The 24881-nt window shown below is 42.3% G+C and overlaps 1 protein-coding gene across 1 annotated transcript in view; it reads left to right on the top strand.

Moving 5' to 3' along the window:
• The first annotated feature begins 1882 nt into the window (after positions 1 to 1882).
• LOC110531417 (tumor necrosis factor ligand superfamily member 10) overlaps positions 1883 to 24881 on the top strand; it is a 53495-nt gene continuing 30496 nt past the window's right edge. The window contains exons 1-2 of the mRNA XM_036987268.1: positions 1883 to 2340; positions 22586 to 22735. Coding sequence (XP_036843163.1) covers positions 2116 to 2340; positions 22586 to 22735 — 375 coding nt within the window. The 5' untranslated portion in view covers positions 1883 to 2115. The remainder of the gene's footprint in view (positions 2341 to 22585; positions 22736 to 24881) is intronic.

Genomic DNA, 24881 nt, shown 5'->3' with positions numbered 1-24881 from the left:
TGTATGTAAACTAGATTTAATAACTCCAACCTAAGTGTATGTAAACTAGTTTTAATGACTCCAACCTAAGTGTATGTAAACTAGTTTTAATGACTCCAACCTAAGTGTATGTAAACTAGTTTTAATGACTCCAACCTAAGTGTATGTAAACTAGTTTTAATGACTCCAACCTAAGTGTATGTAAACTAGTTTTAATGACTCCAACCTAAGTGTATGTAAACTAGTTTTAATGACTCCAACCTAAGTGTATGTAAACTAGTTTTAATGACTCCAACCTAAGTGTATGTAAACTAGTTTTAATGACTCCAACCTAAGTGTATGTAAACTAGTTTTAATGACTCCAACCTAAGTGTATGTAAACTAGTTTTAATGGCTCCAACCTGTGTATGTAAACTAGTTTTAATGACTCCAACCTAAGTGTATGTAAACTAGATTTAATAACTCCAACCTAAGTGTATGTAAACTAGTTTTAATGACTCCAACCTAAGTGTATGTAAACTAGTTTTAATGACTCCAACCTAAGTGTATGTAAACTAGTTTTAATGACTCCAACCTAAGTGTATGTAAACTAGTTTTAATGACTCCAACCTAAGTGTATGTAAACTAGTTTTAATGACTCCAACCTAAGTGTATGTAAACTAGTTTTAATGACTCCAACCTAAGTGTATGTAAACTAGTTTTAATGACTCCAACCTAAGTGTATGTAAACTAGTTTTAATGACTCCAACCTAAGTGTATGTAAACTAGTTTTAATGGCTCCAACCTAAGTGTATGTAAACTAGTTTTAATGACTCCAACCTAAGTGTATGTAAACTAGTTTTAATGACTCCAACCTAAGTGTATGTAAACTAGTTTTAATGACTCCAACCTAAGTGTATGTAAACTAGTTTTAATGACTCCAACCTAAGTGTATGTAAACTAGTTTTAATGGCTCCAACCTAAGTGTATGTAAACTAGTTTTAATGACTCCAACCTAAGTGTATGTAAACTAGTTTTAATGACTCCAACCTAAGTGTATGTAAACTAGTTTTAATGACTCCAACCTTAGAGTCATTAAAACTAGTTTACATACACTTAGAGTCATTAAAACTAGTTTACATACACTTAGAGTCATTAAAACTAGTTTACATACACTAAGTGTATGTACATTTCAGACTTCAACACCACTAAAAGCAGTCACTTCTCTGTTCCCATCTTTATCAGTCCTTTCAAATGCAACTTTATATCTTCATTGAGAGTGCATGTGTTTGTGATGAAAGACGTTTATTTTCCTGTAAATGTTTCCTTTTAGTTTTACATGGCCTAAACGGATCATCTTGGTGGATAAATCAATGTTAGATGAAAAAAAACACTTTTAAAAGACCATGTGTAAAAAATAAAATCCCCATGCATTTCAAACGCCCCCCTCCACCTACTAACAATAATATATACGCTTTTGTCAAGGGGGTGGCGTGTAATGTTTTCTGGAAAGTTCAAATATTTAATCAAGGCAAGTTTTCCACATTAATAACCAACAGAGTGTTGGCTAAATATTTGTCCTCTCTAGTCCAATTCTGTTCAGAGCACTGGCATGACTCTCTCTCTCGCTCTCTCTCAATTTGATTCAATTTAAGTGCTTCATTGGCATGGGAAACATATGTTAACGTTGGCAAAGCAAGTGAAGTAGATAATAAACAAAGTGAGATAAACAATAAAAATGAACAGTAAACATTACACTCACAGAAGTTCCAAAAGAATGAAGACATTTAAAATCTCTATCTCTCTCTCTCTTCCTCAGTCTGCACTCTGCACTTTCTCAGCCGCTCTCTCTCTCTCTCTATCTCCCTCTCTCTCTATCTCTCTCTCTCTCTCTCTATCTCTCCGGAACGTGGCTTGCCCCAGACAACTTTCTTTCTCAACTCGCCTTGCACAGCAGTCATCGTGCCAAAGAGGAAGGAATAGGAGTGTTTACCCTGCTTTCTCCTCCCACTCAAAACTGAATGGAAGGACTCTTTCGGAATCGGAAAAGCAGGAGACACACTCGTTTAGCTTAGACATTGATTTAATTTACCCGTCCGGTCAGCGACTTCTTTGTTGTGTTTTTTTTAAGGATACTCATGCGTCGGGAATGCCACCATGGCCACGCCGAACAGTCTACAGCAGCAGCAGGATTACTTCAGAAGCGTCAGCAGCGAATCCACCACGTATATGATGGTCCCGGCCACGACGGCAGCGGCAAACACGCGTCGCGATGCCGCGCCGTCCAAGATGTGGGTCGCTATGGTGGTGATTGTGGTGGTCGTTCTACAGATTGCTTCTACTACAGGTCTGTTCGTCTACCTGAATATGTCGATATCACAGGTAAGGAGTTTGTTTTTGTTCTGGGGATTGGGCAATGAAGGAAACGGGATGAAGGGAGAGGAGTGTTTTCTTGGCCGCAGACAGTTGGCTTTGCCGCGGACATTTACATGCAACACCAACTTCTTGATGAAACTTGTTGACGATATTCCAGCCCTGTGTGGATGAACTTTACGCAGGATTTTTACAGTTTCAGGAAATGGTGTGACCTATGGATTTTGCTTGTGCACACATTACGCAAAATGTAATATGGTTAAATGTCTCTCTAGCAACAGTGGCCAAACATGTTATTTGTGTTAGATTATTTATAGACAAATCACGTATAGCCTAACAGTTTAAGGTCGCCAATTCATAACCACAGTATAACAGCAAAACTTTTGCAGCAAAAGTATAGTCTGTAATCTGGATAATATAGGTTTTGAAAGGTAGGCTAAATGCAATTTTGTGCCACACGAGTTTGATCTAAATAGCTATAGGCTGACTATAACCCAGAGTTCGGCTTCCAAAGACCAACACCATTTAACCATTATACATAACACAAAGTAATGAACATGGTAATAACATTTAACCAGATTATAGAACATATTGATTGCAACAGAGTAAACCTGATATCCATATCATGCTGACACAGACATTTCTTTATAATGTAGTCTAATCTAACTGATGATGGAAGGTGATGGGTGTGCTGGCAGAGAGAATGGAGGGAGAGAGAGAGAATGAGAGACAGAGACAGGTGGACGTAAACAAAAATACAGACAGAGAGAGAGAAAGCGAGATAGAGACAGATGGACAGACAAAAAGACAGAAAGAGAGAAAGCGAGATAGAGACAGATGGACAGACAAAAAGACAGACAGAGAGAGAGAATGAGAGACAGAGACAGATGGACAGACAAAAAGAGAGAGAGATAGAGACAGATATAAACAGACAGAGCGCGAGAGAGAATGACTGACAGACAGACAGAAATACGAAGTCATTATGGATGAATTATGGTACGAAACCGAAACTTGCTGCTTGTTATTATGTATAATAGCGTATAATTGTGTTAAATAAGATATGATCAAGTTTGATAATAAGTCCTTCAAAATGAACATTCAGGTCCGTTCTTCAGTTCCATCCAAACTACCAAGGTGGCCGAGATCCACCTTGTTTGCAGCCTGCAAAGAGACATACAAGTAAGAGGGAAAGGAAAGGAATGTGATTTCACCTTTTACTGAAAAATATAATTGTTTTCTATGATTGTCTTTTACTTTTCTTGTAGTGATTTGAATATAGATGTGTATATAGATGTGTATATATATGTGTATATTGATGTGTATATAGATGTGTATATAGATGTGAATATAGATGTGTATATTGATGTGTATATAGATGTGTATATAGATGTGTATATAGATGTGAATATTGATGTGTATATAGATGTGTATATAGATGTGTATATAGATGTGTATATAGATGTGAAAATAGATGTGTATATAGATGTGAATATTGATGTGAATATTGATGTGTATATAGATGTGAATATTGATGTGAATATTGATGTGAATATTGATGTGTATATAGATGTGTGTATATAGATGTGTATAGTGTATATTGATGTGTATATAGATGTGTATAGTGTATATAGATGTGAATATTGATGTGTATATTGATGTGTATATAGATGTGTATATAGATGTGTATATAGATGTGAATATAGATGTGTATATTGTTGTGTATATAGATGTGTATATAGATGTGTATATAGATGTGAATATTGATGTGTATATAGATGTGTATATAGATGTGTATATAGATGTGTATATAGATGTGAAAATAGATGTGTATATAGATGTGAATATTGATGTGAATATTGATGTGTATATAGATGTGAATATTGATGTGAATATTGATGTGAATATTGATGTGTATATAGATGTGTGTATATAGATGTGTATAGTGTATATTGATGTGTATATAGATGTGTATAGTGTATATAGATGTGTATATAGATGTGTATATAGATGTGTATATAGATGTGAATATTGATGTGTATATAGATGTGTTTATAGATGTGTATATAGATGTGAAAATAGATGTGTATATAGATGTGAATATTGATGTGAATATTGATGTGTATATAGATGTGAATATTGATGGGAATATTGATGTGAATATTGATGTGTATATAGATGTGTATATAGATGTGTATAGTGTATATAGATGTGTATATAGATGTGAATATTGATGTGTATAGTGTATATAGATGTGAATATAGATGTGTATATAGATGTGAATATTGATGTGTATAGTGTATATAGATGTGTATATAGATGTGTATAGTGTATATAGATGTGTATATAGATGTGTATAGTGTATATATATGTGTATATAGATGTGAATATAGATGTGTATATAGATGTGTATATAGATGTGTATATAGATGTGTATAGTGTATATAGATGTGTATATAGATGTGAATATAGATGTGTATATAGATGTGAATATTGATGTGTATAGTGTATATAGATGTGTATATAGATGTGTATATAGATGTGTATATAGATGTGAATATTGATGTGTATAGTGTATATAGATGTGAATATAGATGTGTATATAGATGTGAATATTGATGTGTATATAGATGTGTATATCAAATTTATTTTATATAGCCCTTCGTACATCAGCTGATATCTCAAAGTGCTGTACAGAAACCCAGCCTAAAACCCCAAACAGCAAGCAATGCAGGTGAAGAAGCACGATATATAGATGTGTATATAGATGTGAATATAGATGTGTATATAGATGTGAATATTGATTTGTATATAGATGTGTATATATATGTGTATTTTGATGTGTATAGTGTATATAGATGTGTAAAGTGTATATAGATGTGAATATTGATGTGTATATAGATGTGAATATAGATGTGTATATAGATGTGAATATTGATGTGTATATAGATGTGAATATTGATGTGTATATAGATGTGTATATAGATGTGTATATAGATGTGAATATTGATGTGTATATAGATGTGTATATATATGTGTATTTTGATGTGTATAGTGTATATAGATGTGTAAAGTGTATATAGATGTGAATATTGATGTGTATAGTGTATATAGATGTGAATATTGATGTGTATATAGATGTGTATATAGATGTGAATATTGATGTGTATATAGATGTGTGTATATAGATGTGTATAGTGTATATAGATGTGAATATTGATGTGTATATAGATGTGAATATTAATGTGTATATAGATGTGTATATAGATGTGAATATTGATGTGTATAGTGTATATAGATGTGTATATAGATGTGTATATAGATGTGAATATTGATGTGAATATTGATGTGTATAGTGTATATAGATGTGAATATTGATGTGTATATAGATGTGTATATAGATGTGAATATTGATGTGTATAGTGTATATATATGTGTATATAGATGTGTATATAGATGTGTATATAGATGTGAATATTGATGTGAATATTGATGTGAATATTGATGTGAATATTGATGCGTATATAGATGTGAATATTGATGTGTATAGTGTATATAGATGTGAATATTGATGTGAATATTGATGTGTATAGTGTATATAGATGTGTATATAGATGTGTATATAGATGTGAATATTGATGTGTATATAGTTGTGAATATTGATGTGTATATAGATGTGAATATTGATGTGTATATAGATGTGTATATAGATGTGAATATTGATGTGTATAGTGTATATAGATGTGTATATAGATGTGTTTATAGATGTGTATATAGATGTGTATATAGATGTGAATATTGATGTGTATATAGATGTGTATATAGATGTGTATATATATGTGTATTTTGATGTGTATAGTGTATATAGATGTGTAAAGTGTATATAGATGTGAATATTGATGTGTATAGTGTATATAGATGTGAATATTGATGTGTATATAGATGTGTATATAGATGTGAATATTGATGTGTATATAGATGTGTGTATATAGATGTGTATAGTGTATATAGAGGTGTCTGTTTGAGCGTTAGCCCACATAGAGGTTTTCCTGGTGTCTGTTTGAGCGGTAGCCCACATAGAGGTTTTCCTGGTGTCTGTTTGAGTGTTAGCCCACATAGAGGTTTTCCTGGTGTCTGTTTGAGTGGTAGCCCACATAGAGGTTTTCCTGGTGTCTGTTTGAGTGTTAGCCCGCATAGAGGTTTTCCTGGTGTCTGTTTGAGTGGTAGCCCACATAGAGGTTTTCCTGGTGTCTGTATGAGCAGTAGGGCTTTCCAGGTGTGAACGGGCCATTTGGCATTTAGGGCAAATTCCAGATGGGCTGGTCCATTTTTAGCACACTGGGCCTATCTAACTTGTTGTTGTTGAACAAAATGATAATTGTCTGGCTAATAATGGGGGGCCTTGAGGGGGGAAAAAATGGGCCAGTGTGTTAGAATTGGGACGATGTGTTAGAATTGGGACGATGTGTTAGAATTGGGACAGTGTGTTAGAATTGGGCCAGTGTGTTAGAATTGGGACGGTGTGTTAGAATTGGGCCAGTGTGTTAGAATTGGGCCATTGTGTTAGAATTGGGACGATGTGTTCGAATTGGGACAGTGTGTTAGAATTGGGCCAGTGTGTTAGAATTGGGACGGTGTATTAGAATTGGGCCAGTGTGTTAGAATTGGGACGGTGTGTTAGAATTGGACCAGTGTGTTCGAATTGGGACAGTGTGTTAGAATTGGGCCAGTGTGTTAGAATTGGGACGGTGTATTAGAATTGGGCCAGTGTGTTAGAATTGGGCCAGTGTGTTAGAATTGGGACGATGTGTTAGAAATGGGACGGTGTGTTAGAATTGGGACAGTGTGTTAGAATTGGGCCAGTGTGTTAGAATTGGGACGGTGTGTTAGAATTGGGACGGTGTGTTAGAATTGGGACGGTGTGTTAGAATTGGGCCAGTGTGTTAGAATTGGGACGGTGTGTTAGAATTGGGACGGTGTGTTAGAATTGGGACGGTGTGTTAGAATTGAGACGGTGTGTTAGAATTGGACCAGTGTGTTAGAATTGGGTTCAGTGTGTTAGAATTGGGACGATGTGTTAGAAATGGGACGGTGTGTTAGAATTGGGACAGTGTGTTAGAATTGGGCCAGTGTGTTAGAATTGGGACGGTGTGTTAGAATTGGGACGGTGTGTTAGAATTGGGCCAGTGTGTTAGAATTGGGACGGTGTGTTAGAATTGGGACGGTGTGTTAGAATTGGGACGGTGTGTTAGAATTGGGCCAGTGTGTTAGAATTGGGCCGGTGTGTTAGAATTGGACCAGTGTGTTAGAATTGGGCCAGTGTGTTAGAATTGGGACGATGTGTTAGAAATGGGACGGTGTGTTAGAATTGGGACAGTGTGTTAGAATTGGGCCAGTGTGTTAGAATTGGGCCAGTGTGTTAGAATTGGGACGATGTGTTCGAATTGGGACAGTGTGTTAGAATTGGGCCAGTGTGTTAGAATTGGGACGGTGTATTAGAATTAGGCCAGTGTGTTAGAAATGGGACGGTGTGTTAGAATTGGACCAGTGTGTTAGAATTGGGCCAGTGTGTTAGAATTGGGACGATGTGTTAGAAATGGGACGGTGTGTTAGAATTGGGACAGTGTGTTAGAATTGGGCCAGTGTGTTAGAATTGGGACGGTGTGTTAGAATTGGGACGGTGTGTTAGAATTGGGCCAGTGTGTTAGAATTGGGACGGTGTGTTAGAATTGGGAAGGTGTGTTAGAATTGGGACGTGTGTTAGAATTGAGACGGTGTGTTAGAATTGGACCAGTGTGTTAGAATTGGGCCAGTGTGTTAGAATTGGGACGATGTGTTAGAAATGGGACGGTGTGTTAGAATTGGGACAGTGTGTTAGAATTGGGCCAGTGTGTTAGAATTGGGACGGTGTGTTAGAATTGGGACGGTGTGTTAGAATTGGGACGGTGTGTTAGAATTGGGACGGTGTGTTAGAATTGGGCCAGTGTGTTAGAATTGGGCCGGTGTGTTAGATTTGGGACGGTGTGTTAGAATTGGGACGGTGTGTTAGAATTGGGCCAGTGTGTTAGAATTGGGCCAGTGTGTTAGAATTGCGCCAGTGTGTTAGAATTGGGCCAGTGTGTTAGAATTGGGACGGTGTGTTAGAATTGGGACGGTGTGTTAGAATTGGGACGGTGTGTTAGAAATGCCAGGGCCGATTTCTGGTCCCAGTCACTCTCACATAACATATTATAGCTTTTCATGTGTGAAGTTGTTTTAGGGCAGCATAGAGGAAGGAGTGATAGGCCTAAATGTGTTCAAGGTTTGAGAGAGAGAGAAATACCACAGTGTGCCATCACAGCAGCAAGAATTGTGACCTGTTGCCACAAGAAAAGGTTAACCAGTGAAGAACAAATACAACCCCTATTTATTTTCCATTTTGTACTTTAACCATTTGTACATCGTTACAACACTGTATCCCATAATAATAATATTAATAATAATAATAATAATAATAATAATAACATAATATGACATTTGAAATGTCTTTATTCTTTTGAAACTTCTGTATGTGTAATGTTACTGTACATTTTTATCTGCATGCCAATAAAGCCCCTTGAATTGAATTGAATTGAGAGAGAGATAGAGAGAGAGAGAGAGAGAGAGAGAGAGAGAGAGAGAGAGATAGCAGGAGAGAGAGAGAGAGAGAGCAGGAGAGAGCAGGAGAGAGCGAGAGAGAGAGAGAGAGAGCAGGAGAGAGAGAGAGAGAGAGAGCAGGAGAGAGAGAGAGAGAGCAGGAGAGAGAGCAGGAGAGAGCAGGAGAGATTGCGAGAGAGAGCGCGAGAGAGAGCGCGAGAGAGAGCGCGAGAGAGCGAGAGAGAGCAGGAGAGAGACAGAGAGAGAGAGCAGGAGAGAGCAGGAGAGAGAGAGAGAGAGAGAGCAGGAGAGAGCAGGAGAGAGCGAGAGAGAGCGAGCGAGAGCGCGAGAGAGAGCAGGAGAGAGCAGGAGAGAGAGAGAGAGAGAGAGCAGGAGAGAGCGTGAGAGAGCGCGCGCGAGAGAGACATTTTCTGTACCTTAAGTAAGTCATGTCAACATGCGAGTCAGTCAACAAGTATGTCAACCAACAAGTATGTCAACACCTGTATATAAGTCAAGTCATCAGCATATGTTCATGCCATGGGTGGTTGTTGAGAGAGAGAGAGAGAGAGAGAGAGAGAGAGAGACAGAGAGAGAGAGAGAGAGGAGAGAGACAGAGAGAGAAAGAGAGAGAGAAAGGAGAGAGACAGATAAAGAGAGAGAGAGAAAGGAGAGAGAGGAAGGAGAGTCAGAGAAAGAGAAAGACAGGGAGTGTGTGAGAGAGAGAGAGAGAGAGAGAGAGAGAGAGAGAGAGATTGCTTTGGCAATGTTAACACATGTTTCCCATGCCAATAAAGCCCTTGAATTGAATTGAATTGAATTGAATTGAATTGAATTGAATTGAATTGAATTGAATTGAGAGAGAGAGAGAGAGAGAGAGAGAGAGAGAGAGAGAGAGAGAGAGAGAGAGAGAGAGAGAGAGAGAGAGAGAGAGCGAGTCAGTCAGCAAGTATGTCAACTAACTCCAGTCAGCAGAACATGTCCGCATCTTTCCTGTCCCTATTGGCACCCTATTCCCTATGGACCCTGGTCAAAAGTAGTGCACTATATAGGGAATAGGGCTCAAGTCAAAAATAGTGCACTATATATGGACTAGGGCTCTGGTCAATAGTAATACCACTATATAGGGACTAGGGCTCTGGTCAATAGTAGTGCACTATATAGGGACTAGGGCTCTGGGCAATAGTAGTGCACTATATAGGGAATAGGGTATTTGGGGAACATAGTATGTCTGAACAGAAAGAAGTGTGTGAGTAGTGTTCTAATCCTCACAATTTACTAAGTCTAGCTGTGTGTGTGTGTGTGTGTGTGTGTGTTGGGTTCAGTGGTAGTCAGAGCAGGCCCCCTTGATTCACGTTGAGTCATATAGGGTGGATTGGCCTCTTTCAAGGCCTTTCTTTAGGCCCCTTCGTGTGTGTGTGTGTATGTATGTGGTGCATAAGGTGGGGGGTCAAGATGTACCCCCTCTATTCCCTGTGAGTCATACTGTAATGGAGAGGGGTGAGACATGTGGGGGAGAGAGAGGGGTGGGAGAGAGAGGAGGGGAAAACGTGTGGGAGAGAGAGAGGAGGGGGAGACATATGGAGCTGTCTGTGTTTTAGGTTTCAGAGAGGTTTTGATCAGCCTCTACGGGGTACGAGTCAACAGGTGGGCATGGGGATAACCCGTGTGTCGGGGGATATATTAAATATGTATATGTTATATATTTGAGGCCTTTTTTGGGCCCCCACGGCATGTGTGAGTGATTGAGTGAGTGTGTGAGTGAATGAATGTGTGTGTGGATGAGTGGGTGAGTGTGTGAGTTAATGAATGTGTGTGTGGATGAGTGGGTGAGTGTGTGAGTTAATGAATGTGTGTGTGGATGAGTGGGTGAGTGTGTGAGTTAATGAATGTGTGTGTGGATGAGTGGGTGAGTGTGTGAGTGAATTAGTGTGTGTGTGGATGAGTGGGTGAGTGTGTGAGTGAATTAGTGTGTGTGTGTGGATGGGTGGGTGAGTGTGTGCGGCGTGCATGTGTAGATAACCTGTCCCCTTATCCCTGTCTGTCCACCTAGTCCTCTCCCTGTCCCCTTATCCCTGTCTGTCCACCTAGTCCTCTCCCTGTCTCCTTATCCCTGTCTGTCCACCTAGTCCTCTCCCTGTCCCCTTATCCCTGTCTATCCACCTAGTCCTCTCCCTGTCTCCTTATCCCTGTCTGTCCACCTAGTCCTCTCCCTGTCTCCTTAGCCATGTCTGTCCACCTAGTCCTCTCCCTGTCTCCTTATCCCTGTCTGTCCACCTAGTCTTTCCCTGTCCTCTCCTGACAACATTCTGATAGTTCTGAAGGGGCTCTCGTCAACAATAACAACTTTGGTGTGAAGTTATATCCATACTAATGTTGACTCTCTCTCTCTCTCTCTCTCTCTCTGTCTCTGTTTCTCTCTCTCTCTCTCTGTCTCTCTCTCTGTCTCCCTCTCTCTCTCTTTCACAATCTCTTTTCCCCTATTCCCTCATTACTCTCCTGAAGTGAGGAACACCTCGACCGTATAGCCCGTCAAGCTATGTTTTCGTTTGGGGGGGCTTCATTGTTGATTCATGTTACACCATGTCAGAGTAGTAGAAGGAATTCTCTATTTTCCTGGAGTGACACAAGCAGACGTTTTACAAGCAGCTAGAGACTCTGAACTAGTGATTCTCTGGCTCCAGAATGTCCATTTATAAGGAAATCCCCTGACACACACACACACACACACACACACACACACACACATATACATGGAGAGGGGATGTCTTGGAGCCATTTTATTTTTATGCTAAAACAGTCTTTTGTTCTCCAAAATGTGTGAGGGGGAGAGAGAGGAAGAAGGAGAGAGAGAGAGAGAGAGAGAGAGAGAGAGAGAGAGAGAGAGAGAGAGAGAGAGAGAATTAATTAATGAATGAATGAATTGGATAGAGTAGGACAGAGAGAGAGAGAGAGAGAGACGGAGAGAAAGGGAGAGAGGGAGAGAGAGAGAATTAATGAATGAATGAATTAATTGGATAGAGTAGGACAGAGAGAGAGAGAGAGAGAGACGGAGAGAAAGGGAGAGAGGGAGAGAGAGAGAGTAGACCAGAGATAGAAAGAGAGAGAGAGAGAGAGAGAGCGAGAGTAGGACAGAGAGAGAGAGAGAGAGAGTAGGACAGAGAGACAGAGAGAGAGAGAGAGAGAGAGAGAGAGAGAGAGAGAGAGAGAGAGAGAATGTTATCTGTCTAAATAAAGATGACACTGCCCAGTGACATCACCACCACCACCACAAGCTATCGGTTCATTCTCTCTTCCAGAGAATCAACTGACTCGTATACACTAACCTTTATGTTAAGTGTAAATCAAATAGATCAGATCTTCCAGGATTGGTTCTAGTTGTTTTTGTTGCTATCAACATAGAGACCATTTAGAACAAAGAGGAGAGGTTTGCCAGTAGGAGAGGTTTTTAAGACTCCAAAAAACTGCTTTAAATGATTCTCTGGCTCTGTTCATAATGAATACCCCTGACTCTCTCACACACACACACACACACACACACACACACACACACACACACACACACACACACACACACACACACACACACAGAGACACACACACACACACACACACACACACACACACACACACACACACACACACACACACACACACACACACACAGAGACACACAGGCATAGCCTTGGGAAGAGTGAGGGTTGTCCAGTCCGATACCGATGCGTGAGGACAGGATATTTACGTTCAGGCAACAGAACGCTCATTAGGATGTGTCCACAGCTGTGTGTGTGTGCGTATACAGTCGTGGCCAAAAGTTTTGAGAATGACACAATTATACATTTTCACAAAGTCTGCTGCCTCAGTTTGTATGATGGCAATTTGCATATACTCCAGAATGTTATGAAGAGTGATCAGATGAATTGCAATTAATTGCTAAGTCCCTCTTTGCCATGCAAATTAACTGAATCCCCAAAAAACATTTCCACTGCATTTCAGCCCTGCCACAAAAGGACCAGCTGACATCATGTCAGTGATTCTCTCGTTAACACAGGTGTGAGTGTTGACGAGGACAAGGCTGGAGATCACTCTGTCATGCTGATTGAGTTTGAATAACAGACTGGAAGCTTCAAAAGGAGGGTGATGCTTAGAATCATTGTTCTTCCTCTGTCATCCATGGTTACCTGCAGGGAAACACGTGCCGTCATCATTTCTTTGCACAAAAAGGGCTTCACAGGCAAGGATATTGCTGCCAGTAAGATTGCACCTAAATCAACCATTTATCGGATCATCAAGAACTTCAAGGAGAGCGGTTCAATTGTTATGAAGAATGCTTCAGGGCTCCCAAGAAAGTCCAGCAACCGCCAGGAACGTCTCCCAAAGTTGATTCAGCTGTGGGATCGGGGCACCACCAGTAGAGAGCTTGCTCAGGAATGGCAGCAGGCAGGTGTGAGTGCATCTGCACGCACAGTGAGGCAAAGACTTTTGGAGGATGGCCTGGTGTCAAGAAGGGCAGCAAAGAAGACACTTCTCTCCAGGAAAAACATCAGGGACAGACTGATATTCTGCAAAAGGTACAGGGATTGGACTGCTGAGGACTGGGGTAAAGTAATTTTCTCTGATGAATCTCCTTTCCGATTGTTTGGGGCATCTGGAAAAAAGCTTGTCCAGAGAAGGTGAGCACTACCATCAGTCCTGTGTCATGCCAACAGTAAAGCATCCTGAGACCATTCATGTGTGGGGTTGCTTCTCAGCCAAGGGAGTGGGCTCACTCACAATGAATAAAGAATGAATAAAGAATGGTACCAAAGCCATGAATAAAGAATGGTACCAACACATCCTCCGAGAGCAACTTCTCCCAACCATCCAGGAACAGTTTGGTGATGAACAATGCCTTTTCCAGCATGATGGAGCACCTTGCCATAAGGCAAAAGTGATAACTAAGTGGCTCGGGGAACAAAACATCGATATTTTGGGTCCATGGCCAGGAAACTCACCAGACCTTAATCCCATTGAGAATTTGTGGTCGATCCTCAAGAGGCGGGTGGACAAACAAAACCCCACAAATTCTGACAAACTCCAAGCATTGATTATGCAAGAATGGGTTACCATCAGTCAGGATGTGACCCAGAAGTTAATTGACAGCATGCCAGGGCGGATTGCAGAGGTCCTGAAAAAGAAGGGTCAACACTGCAAATATTGACTCTTTGCATCAACTTCATGTAATTGTCGATAAAATCCTTTGACACCTTTGAAATGCTTGTAATTATTCTTCAGTATTCCATAGTAACATCTGACAAAAAATATCTAAAGTCACTGAAGCAGCAAACTTTGTGGAAATTAATATTTGTGTCATTCTCAAATCTTTTGGCCACGACTGTATGTGTGTGTGTGTTTCTGTCTGTGTAGATCTGTAGTACTGACATATACTGTAACTCTTCTCTTCATACCAGATTGCTTTTCCTCTCCTCTCCTCTCCTCTCCTCTCCTCTCCTCTCCTCTCCTCTCCTCTCCTCTCCCCTCCCCTCCTCTTCTCTTCTCTTCTCTTCTCTCCTCTCCTCTTCAGTTCATTCCCTTCCTCTTTGCCCCCCTCTCTCTCTTTCTCTCTCCCTCTTTTTGTCTCTCGTACTCCCCCCCCCCCCCTCTTCTCTGATGCTAAAGATTTGTTTAATCTTCGGCCAAATAACCTGGCCTCGTTGGAGCTGTGTGTGTGTGTGTGTGTGTGTGTGTGTGTGTGTGTGTGTGTGTGTGTGTGTGTGTGTGTGTGTGTGTGTGTGTGTGTGTGTGTGTGTGTGTGTGTCTGTGTGTGTGTGTGTGTGTGTGTGTGTGTGTCATGCACCCATTATTTTAGACGGGGCATGAAGTACGTGAGAATGGAGGGGGAAGTGGTTAGAGAATTTTTTATTTTTCAAACACCTGTAACAGCTTCGTTCCTGCAGTCATCATCATTATTCCTAGTTCTAGGGCAAACATATGTCTATCTTTCTGGGTTATCTAACCTTCACACCTGTTCAATTGTCATTTTAATGAAGTATGCACATAGATTCTTTCAGAACTTCTATTCCTGATGGAGATTAGTACAACTGGCACACTGTACAGTATAACAATACACATGTATGTATCTATGTGTTGTAATTTCAGTGTTGAAAAGAGCTATCTAAAATACCTATCTAAATCTAAATGCCTGTCAATCTGTATCTCTGAATGTCACTGTGGTTCCATTTCACCAGCCCCATTACTCGGCTTATCAAACAGAGTGCCAGGGGGTCGGGGTCAGGGGTCGCGGTCGGGGTCGGGGTCGCGGTCGGGCTCTGGAAATGCCAGATCCTGCCTTTAGCTTCGGGCAGTTATCTGAATAAAATATTGAAAGGAAAGCAGTACATTTAAGTCCTCCTTGCATTTCTAAAAGTACAACTTGATAGCAGCCATGCCAGCTAATATATTTAGACAAGCTACTCTAACTTGATCCATAGCCTGAAATGGCCTGGTGGCTAGTCATGAGGTCAGGACCATGGGGAACCTATCTAGATGTCTAGCTAAAGCCAACTTCATCAAATTGCCAGCTGGCTAGTGTTACAGACAAACCACATTGTTTTATTCATCAAGAAGGAATCAACAGGCTACATAGCTTGATCACAATCATTTACAGACATGCATATCGCCCTTCACCTGCAGCTGAACACTAATCAAACGCTGTGTGTGTCGCTCTACACTCTCTCCCCCACTGACGATACTGACAATACTGACGATACTGCACCCACTAGAGTATCTAGCATCCTGCCCAGGCATCTCTGTGCTCTGTGCACCTTGGAAGGAACCACTGACTAGGGAGAATAGGGGAGGGGTTCTTTGCCTGCTCCAGTCAGTGTGCCCATTCCACAAAAATAATGTTGACAATAATACTTTCCCTTCTCAACCCAGCGGCTCCAGGATGTTTTATTCAACTCCATCCAGCATGAAATCCATCCTACCTCTAGTGTTCTCCAGCGGGAGATCAGAGGTTAGAGGTTTGGGATGTGATAGAATGCAATGAGTCATAAATGGAATTCCTGGAACCCTGAGATGGAACTGCTGGAGCCCTGGGATGGAACTGCTGGAACCCTGGGATGGAACTGCTGGAACCCTGGGATGGGACTGCTGGAACCCTGGGATGGAACTGCTGGAACCCTGGGATGGAACTGCTGGAACCATGGGATGGAACTGCTGGAACCCTGGGATGGAACTGCTGGAGCCCTGGGATGGAACTGCTGGAACCCTGGGATGGAACTGCTGGAACCCTGGGATGGAACTGCTGGAACCCTGGGATGGAACTGCTGGAGCCCTGGGATGGAACTGCTGGAACCCTGAGATGGAACTGCTGGAACCCTGAGATGGAACTGCTGGAACCCTGGGATGGAACTGCTGGAACCCTGGGATGGGACTGCTGGAACCCTGAGATGGGACTGCTGGAACCCTGAGATGGAACTGCTGAAACCCTGGGATGGAACTGCTGGAACCCTGGGATGGGACTGCTGGAACCCTGAGATGGGACTGCTGGAACCCTGAGATGGAACTGCTGAAACCCTGGGATGGAACCCAGCGGGTTTGAACTGAAGCCTCAGATTATCCTAACCACTAACTTCTGACCTTAACTATTGTGGCAACGCCAAACTGACCTAAGATTAATGCCATACCCTGGCATGACTAGTGCACCATGTTGTTCTGATCTAACCCTAACCAATATGGGGGAAATGTTAAAACGGACCCCAAATCAGTCTTGGCGAAACAGGATCATACTCCTCTGTGGAATAACTATGGGGTCAGAAGTGTTTGGAGCAGGGATACATTGGGTTGCTGTAGTTGTTATATATCGCCACGTGGGCAGGAAAAACCCTTCTCTGAGATTGTCGCCAGTTGCTTTTCGAAAACCAATCACACTCAAATCCTCCCGACTGCTGGCGGAATGTTCCGTAGCCTGGGTGGCGCTTTGAAATGACATCACAATGTCTCAGAACAGGGTTTGTCTTCCAAGAGTTCCACAGTTGGTTTACAGAGCAACCACTGGCAACGACTGGAGAACAGACAAAGACATTTGTGTGTGAATGTCTGGGCTCTAAAAACCTCTCTGTTGTTTAGGTGTTTGGCTGACCCCTGCTTAACAATCTATCGGCTCACTAGACCACCCACTTGGCCACACAAACACACAACACACGCATATAGACACACACACAATCAACCCCTCCATCGCTTACTTTATCTTGTGTGCACAGGTGTGAAAAACAAACGAATGACATAACTGGTGACCTCGCCTCTTTCTTTCTTCCTTTCCTCCTGTGTGACGGGAATCAGAAACTAGATCGAAACTCTAAATTCTTACTCTGTGTGTGTGTGTGTGTGCGTGCGTGCGTGCGTGCGAGTGTGTGTGTGTGTGTGTGTGTGTGTGTGTGTGTGAGTGAGTGAGTGTGTGTGTGCATGTCTTATCATGTTATCGCAAGTCGTTACTGCATGTGTTTAATAGAACATGAACACAATACTTTCAAGGACAGACAGACAGACAGACAGACAGACAGACAGACAGGCAGGCAGGCAGGCAGGCAGGCAGGCAGGCAGGCAGGCAGGCAGGCAGGCAGGCAGGCAGGCAGACAGACAGGCAGGCAGGCAGACAGACAGACAGACAGACAGACAGACAGGCAGGCAGGCAGGCAGGCAGGCAGGCAGGCAGGCAGGCAGGCAGGCAGGCAGGCAGTGATTAAAAGGTCATAGAGACTTTAGGTAGGTTGGTTACCATTCTGGTTCTAATTTAGACGTATTTATTTCACAGCCAATGACAAGGGTTGTTATTGTTATTAATAACTCCTTGTTATTTTTTTGTTGTACCAGCCGTACTAGTTGTATCAGTCTACCAGTTGCACCAGTCTACCAGTTGCACCAGTCTACCAGCCGTACTAGTTGTACCAGTCTACCAGTTGCACCAGTCTACCAGCCGTACTAGTTGTATCAGTCTACCAGTTGCACCAGTCTACCAGCCGTACTAGTTGTATCAGTCTACCAGTTGCACCAGTCTACCAGTTGCACCAGTCTACCAGTCTACCAGTTGTACCAGTCTACCAGTTGTACCAGTCGCACCAGTCTACCAGCCGTACTAGTTGTATCAGTCTACCAGTTGCACCAGTCTACCAGTTGTACCAGTTGCACCAGTCTACCAGTTGTACCAGTTGCACCAGTCTACCAGTTGTACCAGTTGCACCAGTCTACCAGTTGCACCAGTCTACCAGTTGTACCAATTGTATTAGTTCTACCAGTTCTACCAGTTGTATCAGTCTACCAGTCATACCAGTTGTACCAGTTGTATTAGTTCTACTAGTTGTATCAGTCTACCAGTTGTATCAGTTGTACCAGTTGTATAAGTTTTACCAGTTGTACCAGTTGTATGACTTGTACCAGTTGTACCAGTTGTATGACTTGTACCAGTTGTATTAGTTGTAGGAGTTATACAGTAGAGTAAAGTGCCCTACTTCCTTAAACAGCTTATTATTATACATAAATATAGTCTATTTAGTCTCAAATGAATAATGAAACATGTTCAATTTGGTTTAAATAATGAAAAAACCCAGTGTTGGAGAAAAAAGTAAAAGTGCAATATGTGCCATGTAAAAAAGTTAATGTTTAAGGTCCTTGCTCAGAACATGAGAACATATGAAAGCTGGTGGTTCCTTTTAACATGAGTCTTCAATATTCCCAGTTAAGAAGTTTTAGGTTGTAGTTATTATAGCAATTATGACCTGTCGACTATTTCTCTCTAAACCATTTGTATTTCATATACCTTTGACTATTGGATGTTCTTATAGGCACTTTAGTATTGCCAGCCTAATCTCAGGAGTTGATAGGCTTGAAGTCATAAACAGCGCTGTGCCTCAAGCATTGTTAAGAGCTGCTGGCAAACACAGTAAAGTGCTGTTTGAATTAATGTTTACGAGCCTGCTGCTGCCTACCACCGCTCAGTCAGACCGCTCTATCAAATATTAAATCATAGATTTAATTATAATATAATAAACAACCCTACGAGCCTGCTGCTGCCTACCACCGCTCAGTCAGACCGCTCTATCAAATATCAAATCATAGACTTAATTATAATAAACACACAGAAATACGAGCCTTTGGTCATTAATATGGTCAAATCCGTAAACTATAATTTCGAAAACAAAACGTTTATACTTTGAGGGAAATACGGTACCGTTCCGTATTTTATCTAACGGGTGGCATCCCTAAGTCTAGTTATTGCTGTTACATTGTACAACCTTCAATGTTATGTCATAATTATGTAAAATTCTGGCAAATTAGTTCACAGTTCACAACGAGCCAGGCGTCCCAAACTGTTGCATATACCCTGACTCTGCTTGCACTGAACGCAAGAGAAGTGACCCAATTTTCCTAGTTAATATTACCTGCTAACATGAATCTCTTTTAACAAAATATGCAGGTTTAATTTTTTTTTACTTCTGTGTATTGATTTTAAGAAAGGCATTGATGTTTATGGTTGGGTACATTTGTGCAAAGATTGTGCTTTTTTCGTCAATGTGCTTTTGTTAAATCATCACCCGTTTGGCGAAGTTGAAGTAGGCTGTGATTAGATGATAAATTAACAGGCACCGCATTGATTATATGCAACGCAGGACAAGCTAGTTAACCTGGTGATATCATCAACCATGTGTAGTTAACTAGTGATTATGTGATGATTGATTGTTTTTATAAGATACGTTTAATGCTAGCTAGCAACTTACCTTGGCTCCTTGCAGCCACACGGTCCTTTTGACGCTGCACTCGCGTAACAGGAAGTCAGCCCGCCACGCAGGTTCCTCGTGGATCGCAATGTAATCGGCCATAATCAGCGTCCAAAAAGGCTGATTACCGATTGTTATGAAACCTTGAAATCGGCCCTAATTAATCGGCCCTAATTAATTGGCCATTCCGATTAATCGGTCGCCTTCATTCCTTATTCAGTAGATTGAAATGCACTACTTTTGACCAGCCCTATGAGCTATTGAAATCAAATCATCAAATCAAATGTTATTTGTCGCATGTGCAGAATACAGTGTAGACCTAACAGTGGAATGGTTACTGACAGGCCCTTAACCTACTATGCAGTTGACAGAGAATAGAGTTAGATTTGGTAGGCAGACAAGTGTTCTATGATGTAATCCACAGTAAATAAACCAGGCCTGACAGTTAGTCCCTCTGTCTTCCAACCCTGTGTGTGTGTTTGTGTGTGTGTGTGTGTGTGTGTGTGTCCGGGGATACTGACCAGACCCCCTACAGCATGCCTGAACTCCTACACTCCTCCTTATCCTCCCTCGCTCTCTTCCCTCGCTCTCTTCCCTCACTCCTCTCCCTCACTCTCTTCCCTCGCTCTCTTCCCTCGCTCCCCTCCCTCATTCTCTTCCCTCGCTCTCTCCTCTCACTATCTTCCCACCATAGAGGATTGAAAGACTTTCTCGTTATAAAACGGAATGCACATAAGCACTGCACACACACACACACACTCCAGGTCTCTGGCCCCGGCTTTGAGTTACATGGTTGGCTTCTTTTTCCTAATCCCCTGAAATGAGACTTGGGAACATCAGGAAAACCCTAGGCCGTGGCCGGTGCTTGGTGCTCCAGAAGGTAACACTGCTGCATTGTTCCTGACTTCCTCTATGGCGTTCCTGGGATCTGAGGGGCTTTGTGTGTGTGTGTGTGTGTGTGTGTGTGTGTGTGTGCTCTGACCCCTCCACCTGGCTATGCGAAGAGTGAATGATCCTGATATCTAATAGCAGGGAAGGGTGACACACAAACACATCGACGAACACACACACACACACACACACACAGACGAACACACACACACCGACGAACACACACACGAGCACACACACACACTTGCACACACTGTAGTCTCCCCTCCCTTGTTGTAAACATCTGTTAAATAACTGTACTTCAGGAATTTTTAATCAGCCCATTTTCACTCCAGTGCCATCAAGTAGATAATATTATCTCAATTAAAATAAGAAGGAGTTGACTTGCTGGCATGTTAAATCCAACCACTCCCTAACACACACACACACACACACACACACACACACACACACGCCAATCCAACCACTCCCTAACACACACACACACACACACATACACACGCCAATCCAACCACTCCCTAACACACACACACACACACACACACACACACACACACACACACACACACACACACACGCCAATCCAACTACTCCCCAACTAGCGCTGTCAAAACTAATACCCCTTAAGAATTCCCAATTCCGTCAGATGGAACAGGGAGTGTGTTTTGGTTGAGGTCTACGGAACATCAACATTCGCTGATGTCACAAAGACAACGAAATGTCAGCAGTCCAGCTAGACTTGGGTGCATCTCAATAGTCTGGAGTGCCGTGCTCTCCTCTTATCTCCTCTCCTTCGTTGGTTCTCATTCAGAAACACAACAATATGGAGAAAAATATGGTGACAAGCAAAAAGGTGAATCCCTCTAGTATTTGTTGAAATCAGTCCTGCTTTTTTACATTGGCGCAGACAAGGAGACAAAAGGACAGAAGATGAGGAGATGAGGAGAGGAAGCCACTGTAGAGTATTGAAAGGAAGCCATCCACTGTTTATGAGAAGCCCGACACTTCCTGTATGTGGAGTGCCAGACTCTTCTTGTAGAAGTTCCCCCTCCTTCTCCCTGTTCTCCATCACTTCCCCTATAAGGGGCATAGAGAACCATTTAACCATCAAAATCAACAAAATGGCTGATAGAATGAGGAGAAAGCGACCACCACAACCACACACAACCATACACACACACGCACACACACACCCCCTGTTGGGGCTTGTTAAAGAGTCATTAGTACGAACCCCCCAACCGTGACGCTGAACAGTTCCGTACCCCCGGCTCCAAATTATACATTAACACATACGCGCACACACACACGCACGCACGCATACACACACACGCACGCACGCATACACACGCGCACACACACACACACACGCACGCACGCATACGCACACACGCACGCATACCCACACACGCACACACACGCACGCACGCACGCACGCATACACGCACACACGCACACACACACACACACGCATACACACAAATATGCACACACACACACACGCCAATTATACACAAATTACACACGAAGACTCAAATTGAATACAGAAATGAACTGCAGAGAGTGGGGTATAGGGTGAAAGAAAAGAGAGGAATCAGAGTATTTCCTGGAGGAGTGGCTAAATCAGAGTATTTCCTGGAGGAGTGGCTAAATCAGAGTATTTCCTGGAGGAGTGGCTACATCAGAGTATTTCCTGGAGGAGTGGCTAAATCAGAGTATTTCCTGGAGGAGTGGCTAAATCAGAGTATTTCCTGGAGGAGTGGCTAAATCAGAGTATTTCCTGGAGGAGTGGCTAAATCAGAGTATTTCCTGGAGGAGTGGCTAAATCAGAGTATTTCCTGGATAATCCTTTGTTATCATCTTGTTGTTGATCTGTCATCATTGAGGCAATAGCCAGGGCGTGACAGAGGAGCTGAAGTGCCTTATGTCACTGTTACGTCATGCTATGTCAGTCTTAATACCTCTCCTAAGTCTTTTATATTCTCCCTGTCTTCCAGGTGCGTAGCCAGGGCGTGACAGAGGAGCTGAAGTGCCTCAGTCTGCTGAATGCTCTGGATAAAGACCAGGACATCCCAGAAGACCTGGCTCAGCTGTTTGGAGAACCCTGCATCAAGCTGGCAGAGGGCATCAAGGCCTACATCTCAAAGGTAAGACTGGCACCCTATTCCCGAAATAGTGCACTACTCTGGCACCCTATTCCCTAGATAGTGCCCTATTCTGGCACCCTATTCCCTAGTTAGTGCCCTATTCTGGCACCCTATTCCCTAAAGTGTGTACTACTCTGGCACCCTATTCCCTAGATAGTCTACTACTCTGGCGTCCTATTCCCTAGATAGTGCCCTATTCTGGCACCCTATTCCCTAGGTAGTGCCCTACTACAGATATAACCTACATATAAGCCTTAAGTTCTATGAGACCACACAGATGTAGGTTATATCTGAAATGCCCCCCTATCTCTACTGTAGATAATTAACATCTTTAGCATAAAGGCCTATGTATGGACATTCCAATAGCTAGATGGAGGACATATTTAAAAGCAATATACCTTGGTATGTGGACCGGCTGACATGTTCATTTAGCAGCATTTGGAATGTTTGGATTAATTCATGCCTTTGTCATTACCTGTATAAAGGAATTCTAGAATGTGCTAGAATTCTATCGCAACAGAATTCTATTGTGCTGCCTTGTCAATAGGACTGTGAATAATCATGTAGATTCACACTTGTGTTCTACAGACAGCCAATATGCCCCAGTCCTTGCGTGTGTGTGTGTGTGTGTGTGTGTGTGTGTGTGTGTGTGTGTGTGTGCTGTGCCAATAGAAGCGGCAGAAGTAGAATGACAAATTCTACATTGTAGAACAGCAGTAGCAGCTGAGCCAAGAGTACTGGGGGCAGATTGTCTGACTCTCTGACCAATCCACTGTTTATCTGTAGAACACTGCTGTTAGGGGAACATGCTGTCGCCACGAAGGTTCTCTCCTCTACATACATTCCATTGTCTGTGAGAGGAGAGCGGAGGGTTTTTCACCCCACTGTTTGACGACGTGAAGTTAATGGAGTTCGGCCTCTAGTTCCTTCCTAAAGCTATTGGCTGTTCTCCATTTCAACACAAGGCTGTACACCTCTTGAGCTCCCGTGCCTCTAAACCTCGGGGCACCATTCCCAGAGTCTGCCCATCGTAGATCATCATCACCTAAATCATCCATCTCCGGTAGTACAATGAGTCACACAGATTGACGGGCTGAACGTATCAAGCTTCCCAGCGTACAATCTTAGAAGTAAAGGTGGCTGGAAGAACCTTTTGGGTTGCCACACCTGTGGAACCTTTCCAGGTGAAACACGTTCCTTGAGGAACCTCTGTGTAAAGGGTCAAACCGGAACCTTCTGGGGATTTTAAACCTTTCTAATAATATGAAAATAAAACCTAACATAACTCAAACAGAAAGCATTTGCATTTCTGCGCAGTCCAGGCAGTGCTGAGAGGGAAAGTTTGGCCTGCTATTTGTTCTGGTTCTAGTTCTATAAGATATATTTCTAATAATATATTGTAGAGGTGGCAGCCTATCAGATCAGGAGGTGTGGCTTATTGGAGGCGTGGCTTTCAGATAGTAATGAGATTATATTTATAGTAATATAATGTAGAGGTTAGCGTAAATGTCCTGTTCATCATGTTAAGTTTGTACACTGCAAATGAATATGTTCCTTGAATATTTATGTATATTAAATATTTTAATATCATTAGTGCTGAAATTGTCTGTCCTCGGTTGCAACACTCACTACCGAGCTCCAAACTGCCTCTGGAAGCAACGTCAGCACAAGAACTGTTCGTCGGGAGCTTCATGAAATGGGTTTCCATGGCCGAGCAGCTGCACACAAGCCTAAGATCACCATGCGCAATGGCAAGCATCAGCTGGAGTGGTGTAAAGCTCTCCACTAGTGGACTCTGGAGAAGTGGAAACGCGTTTCACCATCTAGCAGTCCAACCGATGAATCTGGGTTTGGTGGATGCCAGGACAACACCACCTGCCCGAATTCATAGTGCCAACTGTAAAGTTTGGCGGAGGAGAAATAATGGTCTGTTTTTCATGGTTCGTGCCCCTTAGTTCCAGTGAAGGGAAATCGTAATGCTAAAGCATTTGGTATTTTACATCCCAATGAATAGCATTATATGGACAGGGATCACCTGATCCTAGATCTGCACTCCTACTCAGAGACGCATCATGAATACGACTGAGTCAGTCGTTTCATGGTGAGTCAGAGACTGTGACCTCCATCTGTCTGTATCACTCACTAC

This window comes from Oncorhynchus mykiss, chromosome 9 (assembly GCF_013265735.2).
Source record: "Oncorhynchus mykiss isolate Arlee chromosome 9, USDA_OmykA_1.1, whole genome shotgun sequence".
Lineage (NCBI taxonomy): Eukaryota > Metazoa > Chordata > Actinopteri > Salmoniformes > Salmonidae > Oncorhynchus > Oncorhynchus mykiss.
The sequence above is the reverse complement of the archived record's forward strand: the minus strand, read 5'-3'. Positions and strand labels throughout refer to the sequence as shown.